The sequence below is a fragment of the Castor canadensis genome, chromosome X (genome assembly GCF_047511655.1).
Source record: "Castor canadensis chromosome X, mCasCan1.hap1v2, whole genome shotgun sequence".
Lineage (NCBI taxonomy): Eukaryota > Metazoa > Chordata > Mammalia > Rodentia > Castoridae > Castor > Castor canadensis.
Genome location: NC_133405.1, coordinates 81,656,674 through 81,670,325, shown reverse-complemented (window position 1 = coordinate 81,670,325; position 13,652 = coordinate 81,656,674). Strand labels below are relative to the sequence as shown.

General features: G+C 38.7%; 1 protein-coding gene and 1 non-coding gene across 12 annotated transcripts in view; both read left to right on the top strand.

Moving 5' to 3' along the window:
- Taf1 (TATA-box binding protein associated factor 1) overlaps window positions 1–13,652 on the top strand; it is an 80,413-nt gene that overhangs the window by 16,793 nt on the left and 49,968 nt on the right. For all 11 annotated transcript variants that reach the window (XR_012444295.1, XM_074062941.1, XM_074062938.1 and 8 more), the window contains exons 9-21: window positions 2,715–2,891; window positions 3,669–3,796; window positions 3,898–4,005; window positions 4,130–4,303; window positions 4,737–4,910; window positions 5,137–5,241; window positions 6,798–6,998; window positions 7,169–7,310; window positions 8,014–8,144; window positions 8,905–8,985; window positions 12,237–12,386; window positions 12,564–12,683; window positions 13,183–13,358. Coding sequence is in view for 10 of the 11 variants with exons in the window: in XM_074062941.1 (XP_073919042.1) it covers window positions 2,715–2,891; window positions 3,669–3,796; window positions 3,898–4,005; window positions 4,130–4,303; window positions 4,737–4,910; window positions 5,137–5,241; window positions 6,798–6,998; window positions 7,169–7,310; window positions 8,014–8,144; window positions 8,905–8,985; window positions 12,237–12,386; window positions 12,564–12,683; window positions 13,183–13,358 (1,867 nt within the window). In the remaining variant the exon portion in view is untranslated. The remainder of the gene's footprint in view (window positions 1–2,714; window positions 2,892–3,668; window positions 3,797–3,897; window positions 4,006–4,129; window positions 4,304–4,736; window positions 4,911–5,136; window positions 5,242–6,797; window positions 6,999–7,168; window positions 7,311–8,013; window positions 8,145–8,904; window positions 8,986–12,236; window positions 12,387–12,563; window positions 12,684–13,182; window positions 13,359–13,652) is intronic.
- LOC141420173 (small nucleolar RNA SNORA17) lies at window positions 3,452–3,583 on the top strand. The gene has a single exon (XR_012444846.1). It is a non-coding gene; the product is annotated as a small nucleolar RNA SNORA17 (small nucleolar RNA).

Below are 13,652 nucleotides of genomic sequence, written 5' to 3'. Positions count from 1 at the left end.
CTGGTCCGCGTCTTCCCAAGCCGAATCGGCGCCGGCCACTGGCGGCCCCGGGGGCCTCCTCGGTTCTCCGTTTAACGTGAAGTGGAGATTCTCTGCACTGGCTGGAGATGTGGAGGAGTCAAAGTTATGCCTTTTCTCGGTGATTATGCCTGCAAAGTGTGTCTCCAGCGTCTCTCCAAGATTTCACTATAGGAGGGTCGCTTTCTGCTTCCTACCTCTAGCCATCTTGGAATTCCAGATTTTTTTTTTTCTGAGGTGGAGTCTTGCTAACTTCTTGGAATTGCAGTTCTCCCAATCTCCATCCATTAAGTAGCTAGGATTATAGGTGTGAACCACCACGTTCACCCTCTGGTTTCTTACTAGGAAAATGTGAAGGCTATTTTGAGGTGAAAGATCTTTTTGAACTATAATGATGCTTTATTTTAATAGTATAGTTTTGTTTCCAAAGCCCCTTTGCAATTCTAGAATTTGCTTTTCCTCTTAAGTAGGTTTTAGAAAACTATGGCATGCTTAAAGTAGAACATCTTGAAAATACAGTACAATGTCAAAAGAAAATCACTGGTAATCTATTTAGAGATTATCAAATATTTTCTTCTTTTTAGGCAGGCATTCTACCACTTGAACCATTCCACCAGCCCTTTTTTTTGTTGGGTATTTTCTTTCATTTTTTTGGTTTTTTTGGTGGTATGGGGGTTTGAACTCCGAGCCTACACCTTGAGCAGACGCCAGCCCTTTTTTGTGATTTTTTTTTTTATTTTTTTGAGATAGGGTCTTGTGAACTATTTGCCCTTACTGGCTTTGAACTGTGATCCTCCTCATCTCTGCCTCCTGAATGGCCAGGATTATAGGTGTGAACTACTGGCACCCGCCTTTTTTTTTTCTTTTTTCCAGTACTGGAGTTGAATTCAGGGCCTACACCCTGAGCCACTCCACCAGCCTTTCTTTTTTTTTTTTTGTGATGTGTGTTTTCAAGGTACAGTCTCTTGAAGTATTTGCCTGGGCTAGCTTTGAACCACGATCCTCCTGATCTCTGCCTAGGATTAGGATTACAGGTGTGAGCCACTGGTGCCTGGTATCTTTTGTCTTCTTTATGTGTATGTAGTTGAGCTAATTTCTATATGCACAGTTTTATATACTGTTTTTCTGTTATTTTCAAAGTTATTCACAAAAATGGTTAGTGACATGGGAAATGTGAAATGGAAAGAACACAAAATATGAAACAGCATATTTGATGTCCTATTTGTAAAAATGAAAAAGAAGCTGACTAAGACAGTCACAAAGCCCGACTAAGAGAGATACTCGTCAGTCACTGGTAGCCTGTGCCTGTCATCACAGTGATGCATGAAGCTTAAAATAGGAGGTAGTGGTCCAGGTCTGCCTGGGCAAAAAGCAAAACCTTATCTACAGTATAATTACAGCAAAATGACAGTAGAGTGCCTGTCTTACAAACGTGAATCTCTTGAGTTCAAACCTCAGTACTGCCACTCCCTAGCCCCAAAATGGAGATAATACACTAAAGAATTCACAGTGGTGAATTTTGGTTTGTAAGATTACAGACAGCTTAGTTCATTTATACTTTTCTATATTTTCTGTATAGTTTTTCAGTTAGCCAGAATTTCTTTTATAATTTGGAAAAAACTCCAAAATGTCTAATGTCTTATTATTTGGCCCAGGCCAGCTGTGAACCCCTCAATCCTCCTGCCTCACTCAGCCTCCTGAGTGATGGGAGTATAGGTTTGTGCCACCACACCTGGCTCAAAAATGTCTAGTTTTTTAAATCTAAGAAAAAAGTTTCTTTCCTAGTCCCCTTCAGTTATACTTAAATACTTGATTAGTTGCGTTATATCCTTTTTTTTATTTGTATGTAATATTTTTGGTGGTACTGGTGGTTGAATTTAGCCTCACACTTTCTAGACAGGCACTCTACCACTTGAGCCACACCCCCCCATCCCTTTTCCCTTTGGTTGTTTTTGAGATAGGGTAAGACCTGGACCTTGATTCTCCTGTTTATGTTTCCTGCCTTAGCTGAATTGATAGGTACTTGTCACCACTCCCAGCTGTTGGTTGAGACAGGAGTCTCAGTAACTTTTTGCCTTGACTGTCCTCCAACCTTGATCCTCAAGATCGCTGCCTCCTGAGTAGCTGGAGTTACAGGTGTGAATCACTACACCTAGCTCTTTTTTATTTTTTGAGACAGTCTTGCTATGTATCCCAGACTGACCTCAAACCTGCGATCCTTTTGCCTCAGCCTCCTGAGTGTGTTTAGTATTCTTATATGAATGTTTTATTATTTATCAATAATTGTTGTATTCGTTAATGTGTTTTACTACCGTTTATTGTTGATATATTTATCACACCATAATTTAGTCCCTTACTAAACATTTAGGCTATAAGCTTCAACTGTTATAAACAATATTGCAAGGATTATTTTGTCTGCAGCATTCTTTTTTTTTTTGGTGGTATTGGGGTTTGAACTCAGGACCTCATGCTTGCTAGGCAGGCACTCTACCACTTGAGCCACTCCACCAGCTGCAGCATTTTTTTATAGGTGTGAGATACATCTTACCTAGTAGGTTTCTTTTTATTAACTAATTAACTACTAACATTTGCTCTCTTCTCTTTTTGCTAGATTCATGGCTGAAAGGGGCATAAATATTTTGTCTGTTACCGTTTTCTCCTCCCGTTTGAGCTAGGTTTTATTTTGTTTTGGGTAGGTTTTACAGCCACTCTGGATGATGACAAACCTTGGTACTCCATTTTTCCCATTGACAATGAGGATTTGGTGTATGGACGCTGGGAGGACAATATCATTTGGGATGCTCAGGCTATGCCCCGGCTGTTGGAGCCTCCTGTTTTGACACTTGATCCCAATGATGAAAACCTCATTTTGGGTATGTTACTTGCAGAGGCCAGTGTTATTTGTCCATCCTTAACACGTTGATGCTAATGTCAAAGGGCAGGAGAAAATCAGAAAGATTGGAGGTCAAAACTTGAAAATACTAGGAAATAGTTTGAGATAGCAGAGTAGTGACTGTCAGTTTCTAGTGTGTGTGGTGTTCAGAGAACACTCATGTAGGAATGTTGGAAAGTAGCACCTTTAAGATGGTTGTGCATATTATGAAAAAAATTTTTACAATCATCTTGAAAAATTAGAGAAAATAACAAAGTATTTATTGTTCTGTTTACCATAATTTAGAACTCACACTTAAGTGTTTTTGTAGTTTTACATTCTGTTTTAATCCATTCAGTGGAGAATGTCCAATTTTCTCCCAAGTTACATGTTAAATCAGCTCTAATATGTATTCAACATCAAAGATAAACATGGAAATGTTTAGTTCTGTTAGTGAAATGCTAAAAAAAATTGATGGTCAGGCATAAAGTTTCATTAGAGTGAATCATGCACTAGAAGTGGTCTGGGGTGGGGTGAGAGAGATCTAGTTAAAGAACTGCATCTGCCCTTAGAGGCTTTGTAGGTGTGACTGCTGTGACACATTTGTGTCAGTAGGTAGCAGAGAGAAGAGAGGTTATGTTTGGGCTCAGTGTTTTGACCCATGAACATTCGAATGATTAGTAGCCTGACACTTGGAAAAAAAAATTGCAAAGATGTCAGTGGGAAATGTGAATTTTCAGAGATGGCAATTTCAGAGTCAGTTTTGTTTCATTCTCAGAGATTCCTGATGAGAAGGAAGAGGCCACTTCTAATTCCCCTTCCAAGGAAAGTAAGAAAGAATCATCTCTGAAGAAGAGTCGAATTCTCTTAGGGAAAACAGGAGTCATTAAGGAAGAACCACAGCAGGTCTGTGAAGATAAAGGGACTTGGTGTTTAGAAGAGCAAGAAAAGATAATGGAGAAGGATAGTCTGACTAAAGTTTATTTTATTTGATGATCTGTTATTAGAACATGTCTCAGCCAGAAGTGAAAGATCCATGGAATCTCTCTAATGATGAGTATTACTACCCCAAGCAACAGGGTCTTCGTGGTACTTTTGGAGGGAATATTATCCAGGTACAAATAGTATCTTCTCTGGTGGAAGGGGACCTGTTTCTGTTTGTTCTGGTGGAGGATATGTCTAAATTTTGCCTGGGATAAAGTTAGTATTTAATTTTAAATCTTCTGTTTCCTGTTTTAGCACTCAATTCCTGCTGTGGAATTACGGCAGCCCTTCTTTCCCACACACATGGGACCTATCAAACTCCGGCAGTTCCATCGCCCGCCTCTGAAAAAGTACTCTTTTGGGGCACTGTCTCAGCCAGGTCCCCACTCAGTCCAGCCTTTGCTAAAGCACATCAAAAAGAAGGCTAAGGTATAATTGAACCATGGTTAGAAAAAAGTTACAGAGAATTGGGGTACAGACTGGGGAAATGTACTGGCTATTAGATTCTATTAGGGAATTATTTCTCAGATTTGATAGAAGACTATTTTGGTTATTTAGAAGAATGTCCTTATTCTTAGAAGATGCATATGAAAGTAAAGTTGATGACTGCAACTTTGAAAAGTGTTTTGTTGAAATCTATAGAAAGATAATTATAGATAAATATGAGCAAATATAAACAGTTATATTTAGGTAGTGGGATAATAGGTGTTCTTTCTGTTTCACTAGTACATTGAATAATTTTCATAATGAAATTGAAAAATAGCAAGATTAAATATTTTTGGGTATTTGTCTTATATTGACATCAGCATGCGTAGTTATTGTCCTGTCAGAAGTTGGATTTTATTTTCTTTGTTCTTTGTAGATGAGAGAACAAGAGAGGCAAGCTTCAGGTGGTGGAGAGATGTTTTTTATGCGCACACCTCAGGACCTCACAGGCAAAGATGGAGATCTTATTCTTGCAGAATACAGTGAGGAAAATGGACCCTTAATGATGCAAGTTGGCATGGCAACCAAGATAAAAAACTACTACAAACGGGTGAGTTAGTCTCTGCTCAAAAAACTTTTGATATTAATATAGCTATACTTACATATCTAGTAATAATCTATGAACACGTATTTTGTGTTTTCATACTCTCTTTTTTGGGAGAAAAGTGGTGTCTTTTTCTAGTTAATATTAATTAGTGCCATGCTTATGGAATATTACACATAGGCTTATAGATTGTATTTTGTGATTTTAATTGAGTTTGCTATGTTTCTTGTAGAAACCTGGAAAAGATCCTGGAGCCCCAGATTGTAAATATGGGGAAACTGTTTACTGCCATACATCTCCTTTCCTGGGCTCTCTCCACCCTGGCCAATTACTACAGGTAACAAATTCTTCTCTGTCTTTATTCTTTTCTAAAGAAATTGAGAGATGAAAAGCTAGTTTGTCCAGAAAGAACTAATTCTAGTTGATTGAGGTACTATTCATTAATCAAGTAATGGGAAGAAATTCCCAAATTTTTTTTCATTTTTTTTTTGAGGCGTTGGAGGGGAGAGCTGTACTGGGGCTTGATCTCAAGGCCTCGTGCTTGCTAGGCAGGTGCTGGGACCACAGGCACGCGCCACCACACCTGGCTTATTTGTTGAGATGGGAGTTTACTAACTTTTTGCCTGGACTGGCCTCAAACTAATCCTTCCAAGCTCTACCTCCCAAGTAGCTGAGATTACAGATGTGAGCTACTGGCCTCTAATTGTATTATTTTTTGGTTAAATATAAAATAGTTTTTTGAAAATACACAGTGGTAAGCTCAGTGATACCTGGATGGCATAGGGTAGTCAATCTAGGGTTAATAATGCAGCATTGTTTATGAAGGTTTTAAATCCTGCATGTGAAACTTTGATTTATTTTGGGGCTGGAGATGTAGCTCAGTGGTAGAGTGCTTGCCTAGTACATGTAAGGTTCTGGGTTCATTCTCCAGCACTGCAAAAAAAATAATTGGTACATTTTTTATCATAATTAGTTGTGTTCATTATAAGTATTGGACCACACTTGAATTGTGCAGTCCTGCTATAGCGAAATAATTCTTTTTCTTCTTTGTTCTGATGGGTATAGAAAGTCCTCTGGTAAAAGCTTTTTCAGATACAAGGCAAAGTATAGAGGCTCACAGTGGTGTGAGAAAATCTCTAGCACCATCTTCCCTGTTTTTCACCTCCATTTCTCTTGGCAGTCTTAACCATTTGTCTTGTACCTAGTTTATCCCACTTTTTACTACTGTTTATTCTCCTAAAGCATCTTCAGAGTCCACTTTCTCTTCGTTCTTTACATCTCTATTCTGTGTCCCACTAGTCTTTTTATTTTTTTTCTTTTCGATTGTATGTGTGCACATTGTGCATGCATGTATGTATATGGTACTGGGATTGAATTTAGGACCTTGTTTATGCATGCGAAGGATATGCTCTTACCACTGAAATACATCCCTAACCCCTCCTATCAAGTTTGAGGATTGTCCCCCTACTATTCTTGATATTTCTCTGCTAGAGGAGAGCCATTCCCCCAGCCCTTTCTCGTTGTGGTTTTTTTGTTTGGTTTTTTTTTTTTTTTTTTTGAGAGGGTCTCATGAACTATTTGCCTGGGGCTGGCTTTGAACCTTGATCTTCTTGATCTCTGCCTCCTGAGTAGCTAGGATTACAAGATTCAGCCATCATGCCCGGTGAGAAGTTCATTTAATTTTTTTCCTTGTTGAGATTCTGAAATAATAGTGGCTAAAAAAAAAAGAATCTAATCTTATTTGATATTCCATATGATAATTTATTTTATTGGATAGATCTTAAATCACCTAATGAAGATGGAGAGCAACAAGCTTGATTTTCCTTTCTCATTAGTTTATTGGATTTCCTAAATGTTCTCTCTATATAATTTTTATATTTTTACATTTGTTAGGCATTTGAAAACAACCTTTTTCGGGCTCCAATTTATCTTCATAAGATGCCAGAAACTGACTTCCTGATCATTCGGACAAGACAAGGTTACTATATTCGGGAATTGGTAGATATTTTTGTGGTTGGCCAGCAGTGCCCATTGTTTGAAGTTCCTGGGCCCAACTCCAAAAGGGCCAATACACATATTCGAGACTTTCTACAGGTAAGAATGGAATATCATTAGGACGAGGGTGCAGGTTGCACATGAAAAGTGTGTGGATTTTGGGGAACATTGGGAAGGTAAAAACATATCAGAGCTTAGTAGAAGTGCAAGGGACTTCGGTAAAGACTTCTGTCCTTTACTCACTAACATACGTTTGGTTTGTTGGACAGGTTTTTATTTACCGACTCTTTTGGAAGAGTAAAGATCGGCCACGACGAATTCGGATGGAAGATATAAAAAAAGCCTTTCCTTCCCATTCAGAAAGCAGCATCAGGAAGAGGCTAAAGCTCTGTGCTGACTTCAAACGCACAGGTTGTCAGTTTGACTAGTTATTTGTCTGTAATTCTCTCAAAAGAGTTATGGATGGTTTTCATTTTAAAGGATAAGCATACAACTAATAAAAAAAAAATTGACAGCCATCAAAAGGAGAAGATAGCCAGGTGCCAGTGGCTGACGCTTGTAATCCCAGTTTCTTAGAAGGCAGAGATCAGGAGGATTGCAGTTCGAAGCCAGCCCTGGGCAAATAGTTTAGGAGATCCTATCTTGAAAATACCCAACACAAAAACAGGGCTGGCAGAATGGTTCAAGTGGTAGAACGCTTGTCTAGTAAGTGTGAGGCCTGGAGTTCAATCCCTAATACCACAAAAAATAAAAGAAGATAGTTGGCGGAGTGGCTCAAGTGGTAGAGTGCCAGCATAGCAAGCATGAGACCCTGAGTTCAGGTCCCAGTACTGCCAAAAAAAAAAAAGGTAACAAATCCTATAAAACTGTGGTGACTTTAATTGCTTTTTTGATTGTTGGTTGCTAAGAAGTTCTGTGTTACTGTTGTGGATGTCTTATGTGAGATTTAGGAGACCTAGCAGCAGGGATTTTCTTGAACAGACATTCTAAGTGTAGCTAGTTAGGCCTGTTAACCACCTAGGGCATTAACTGGTTCAGTGTGAGTTTGCTGTCCTATTACTGTCGATGAGTATCAGTTCTTCAGAATTCAGAACAGTCTCTATATCTTTTTCAGGGATGGACTCAAACTGGTGGGTGCTGAAGTCTGATTTTCGTTTACCAACGGAAGAGGAGATCAGAGCTATGGTATCCCCAGAGCAGTGCTGTGCTTATTATAGCATGATAGCTGCAGAGCAGCGACTGAAGGTGAGTACCTTCTTCTTAGGTACTGCTTATGCCTATGGTTCTTTTTTAGAGATGGAGAAGACTCTTTCTCAGGCTTACAGATAATGGTTACTAGATTTTTACTTACAAATAAAAAATTCAAACTGTATGAGGTACTTCATGTTTATATCAATTCTGGGGATGACTACAGTGTAGCTTAATATCAGTGTGAAGGCTCAGTGAAGTATATTGTTTTGATTTGAAAACGGTTGCCATCTATTTGAGTGGTAACTCTAATCTTTGCAAGTAGAGACAGTGTTTGTCAGCCTCCCAGGTGGGCATGGATGATGATGGAGGCTTGATACATGGTTTAGAGAAGCACAGTATTCTTATAAGACCAAAGTAGAAAATACGGGGAACCTCAACTTGGTGAGACAGGACAGCTCTGTCCCACTGAGTTAGTAAGCCTCTCAGTTTATCTTTTATTTTACTTTTACTTATTTTTTATTTGTTTAGTTTTTTAATGGGCCTTAACTATTCATGTATCAGCTAGTAAGTTCTGGGATTCAACTCAGGGCCTTGCACACTTCTGTTAAGTACTCCAAGACTCAGCTATATCTCCAGCTCAGTAAGTTCCTAGGAATGTACCATATCTTTTAATAGTCTAAGGTCATAGGTACATTTATGACTTTTCTACTCTCAGTGCAAAATATGCTTTGATATTCTGTACTTGGTATTCAGTAAAACTTGTGCTTCATGTTTTTCAGTTGACTTACTTATGCATGGAATTGTCCTTTTCCAGGATGCTGGCTATGGGGAAAAGTCTTTTTTTGCTCCAGAAGAAGAAAATGAAGAAGATTTCCAGATGAAGATTGATGATGAAGTAAGGCTTTACGCTGTTTTTTTTTTTTTTTTTGAGACAGGGTTTTACTGTGTAGCCCATGCTGGTCAAGAGTGCAAAATCCTCCTGCCTCTGTCTCCGAAGTTCTGGGATTATAGGCATACACCATCATGTTAAGTATATTTCACTCATCCTTTTTAAAGAAATAGCTTGAGATAAAATTTACATATAATAGGATGCATGTATTTGTAATATACTGTTCTATGTGATTTGACGTGTGTTTATACCGATGAAATGCCTACTGCAAAATGAGTGCATATGTCATTCCCCCAATTTTTTTTGTGGCAATACTGGAGTTTGAACTCAGAGCCTCACACTTAAGCTAGGTATGCATTCTACCACTTGATACAATCCAGATTGTATCATTTGATGCATGCTTTGATAATCAATTTCATATTGTTTTCCTTTTTTTCTTCAGTGTTGGGGAGCACAACATCCCCAGACTATTTCTACTTTTGTTATGTGTGCTTTAAGGTGTCATATCCAAAAAAATCATTAGTAAATCCAATGTCATGAAGCTTTACCCCTGTATTTTCTTCTAAGAGTATTATAGTTTTAACACTTACATGTCCGCCTTTGATCTGTTTTGAATTAATTTATGTATATGTCATGAAGTGTAAGGGTCTAACTATATTATTTTACTTGAATGTGGATATCCAGTTTTTTTTGGTTTTTTTGCGGCAGTGGGGTTTGAACTTGGGGCCTTAAACTTGCTAGGCAAGTGCTGTACCACTTGAGCTACTCCCCCAGCATCATTTGGTGAAAATATTCATCCAGGTTATTATGTATATTGGTAACTTGTTTCTCTTGTGGTATAGTATGGACTATCAATTTCTTTAATCACTTTTGAGGAACCCTTTAGTTCCCAGTTTTTGGCTATTATAAATAAATCTATTTCATACTTTGTTTTTACACGGGTAAATTCTTAAAAGTGAAGTCCTGAGTCATATGGTAATTCTATGTTTATCCTTTTGAGAAACTATCAGACTGTTTTTCTACAAAGGCCACACCATTTTATATTGGTAAGAACAATGTAGGAAGGATTCAATTTTTCTACATTGTCACCAACATTTATTGTTTCCCTTTGTAACAAAAATAGCCCTGGAATATATGAAGTAGTCTCTCATCTGGTTTTAATTTGCAATTTTGTAAGCAGGTGCAATGTGTGTGTCTGTAGTCCCAGCTACTCAGGAGGCTGAAGCAGGAGGATTGTTTGAGGCCATACTAGGTAATATAGCAAGACCTTAAAGAACAGAGAAGAAAAAGAATTTTTGTGTTTTGGCAGTACTGGAGTTTGAACTCAGGGCCTCACAGTTGCTAGGCAGGCACTTTACCACTTGAGCCACTCCACCAACCACAGAACCTCATTTTTTTTAATGAAGTACTTAACATGATTGGCAAAGTTACTGATGATTTGAGTCTTACATATAACACTGACCTTTAATCACCTATTTTCTAAGCTCCAAACACAGTGAAGTTTATTCAGTTTCCTCATTTTTTTCTCTTGACTTAAACAGAGATTTTCAACTGTTAATTCCCTCTGCCTGGAATTTTTTGTTTTGCCACTCCTCTAAATTTTTTGTAAATTGTATTGTCTTAGAAGCTTTCCCTTACTTTTGATCTCAATATTCAATCTGAGTTCAGATTGGATGATCATTCTTCCCTTTTTTTTATTATATATATGTGTGTATGTATTATATACATATACATACACACATATAAGTTTACATTTTTGTATGTTTGGTTTTGGCAATATTGGGTTTAAACTCAGGGCTGCACACTTGTTAGGTCAGTACTCTACCACTTGAGCCACTCTGCCAGCCAATATTTTTGTTTTTTGAGACAGGATCTCTCTGTGTAGCCCAGGCTGGCCTTATACTGATAATCCTGCCTCTGTCTCCAGAATGCTGGGATTATAGGCATGCCCCACTATACTTGGCTATCCTTCTCTCCTTTGTATACATAACTGCACCTCTTTTTTGTTTGTTTTTGTCTTTTGAGACAGTGCCTCACAACATAATCCAGGCTGGCCTTGAACTCAGTATGTAGCCCAAGGTGGCTTCAAACCTTTGATCCTCTTGCCTCTGCTTCCCTAGTGCTGGGGTTATAAGCATGTGGCACCACACCTGGTTATCTTTTACTTTATTATCATGGTACGGATGATGATCACTGAACTTGGTTGGCAATTTATTTTTCCCTTAGTGACGTGAGGTCTGTGAGGAAGTACTACCTGTTGTGGTAGATACTCAATAAATACTTGGTAAATAAGTGAATGACTGTAAAAAGAAGCAGAAAATGAGATCAGAAGAGAGGGTAGATATTTAAAGAGATATGTTTAATCTGATTGAAACATTACACATTGTGTATGTGTCTGTATGCATATGTATGTAAACATTGCATGGTACTCATTATAAGTGCCATTTTTATGTATTAAAAGAACAATTTTTATGTATCAGTAGCATTGTATTCCATTTTGAGATAAGAATGAAAGATGAGTGGATATCTGAGGATTTAGTTTAATTATGTTAATTAGCCTTCAAGGTTGAATCTGTTTTCTCTTTTTTTTTTGGTGGTACTGGCATTTGAACTCAGTGCCTCATGCTTGCTAAGCAGGCTCTCTCCTGCTTGAGCCACTCTGCCAGCCCTCAAGGTTGAATCTTGGATAGCAAATTGACCATCATCTGTCTAATTATGTATACTCTTGACTGGTTTGTGTGGGGAAGCACATCTTAATTCTCTCTTCTGTGGAGTAGATAAATATCTTTTGACCAAGCCAGTGGCAAGGATAGAAAGGACTTTGGTTTAGTGCTGCTAGGGCTGGGGACAATGATTTACAAATGAATACATCTATTCTGAGTAATGTAGGTCATTCTAAAGAAGCCATTTGAACAATTGGACAGTCAAATGCAGTCATTAGTCTTAACTGAGCATCATGAGGGTTGGGGGTGTCACTACTTCACAGTCAGTGAAGCCCAAGGGATGTGAGACTGAAGGATACCACTATTTTCATATTCATTACCCTAATTGGGCTCTTGACCTTTTTAATACCATGATTTAAGTACCATAGGAAAGAACAGAGCTTGAGTACTGGGCAACCATAATTAATCACTGACTTTTGTTGGACCATCTAAAGAGCATGAGATTCTTCATTGTAATTTTTCTGTCCTCCTAGGTAGTGGCTAAGCATAGAACAAGCGTTTTTTCATAGCACTGAGAATCTTTCTGTACCTCAGGTTCGCACTGCCCCTTGGAACACCACAAGAGCTTTCATAGCTGCCATGAAGGGCAAATGTCTCCTGGAGGTGACTGGGGTTGCAGATCCAACAGGCTGTGGTGAAGGATTCTCCTATGTGAAGATTCCAAACAAACCAACCCAGCAAAAGGTGAGAATGTCTGAATTTCTAGAAGGACAAAAATCAAAGGAGGAAGAAGTGAGAATCGAGGAGTGGCGGTGAATGGAGTGGAGGGCCTGGAAAGTGGTTGGGATGGCAGAGTGACATAGATGCCTACTATAAGGAGTTCAAGTTCTTAGGATTGTCATTTATTTTTGTTTGAGGCAGGATGATAAGGAACCTCAGCCAGTGAAGAAGACAGTAACAGGAACAGATGCAGACCTTCGTCGCCTTTCTTTGAAAAATGCCAAGCAACTTTTGCGAAAATTCGGTGTGCCTGAGGAAGAGGTTGGTGTAGAAGAGGAAATTTTAGGAATTCCTAGAGGCTATGTATATAGAGCGAAAGTATAAGAGCCATATGAAAAGAACTCACACCTGTAATCTTAGCTGCATGGGAGGCAGAGGTCAGGAGGATCCAACTTTGAAACCAGCCTAGGCAAATAGTTAAGACCCTATCATTCAAAAATACCCAATACAAAAAATGGCTGGTAGAGTGACTCAAGCAGTAAAGTGCCTGCCTAGCAAGCATGAAGCCCTGAGTTCAACCCTTAGTTCTGCCCCCCAAAAAATATCAAATGTCTGGAGAACTTTGTGCTGCAGACTATAGTAGATACTGGATAATTTTTCAGGGTTAGTTTTCCTAAGGTTTTGCTTTGGGATTTTTTTTTTTAAGTCTACCTAATCATGACTTTGGTTTGTTCTTTGAAATCTTCAAATGATTTGTGTGTGTGTGTGTGTGTGTGTGTGTGTGTGTGTGTGTATGTGTGTATGTGTGTTTGTTTCATAGATTAAAAAGTTGTCCCGCTGGGAAGTTATTGACGTGGTACGCACAATGTCAACAGAACAGGCCCGTTCTGGAGAGGGGCCCATGAGTAAATTTGCCCGGGGTTCGAGGTTTTCTGTGGCTGAGCATCAAGAGCGTTACAAAGAGGAATGTCAACGCATCTTTGACTTACAGAACAAGTATGTTTTACTGCTGCAGAAAGCTCAAGCTGGAAAGGGGAAGGATCCCAGATGTATTTTGTTTTTGTGGTGCTGAGGATCAAACTAAGGGCCTTGTGCATGATAGGCAAGTGCTCTATCACTGAACTATATCTGCATCCCCTAGATACTGTTTTATAATGAAGAGGAGGTTACCTAAAATGTGACTAGGTGGTCAGGTATCAACTTAATAGGTCAGTGTCTGAAATACTGCTACTAGAGTACCTGCTCCTTTCAAAGGAACTTGAATATCAAGAGGTGATAGGCTTGATCTTT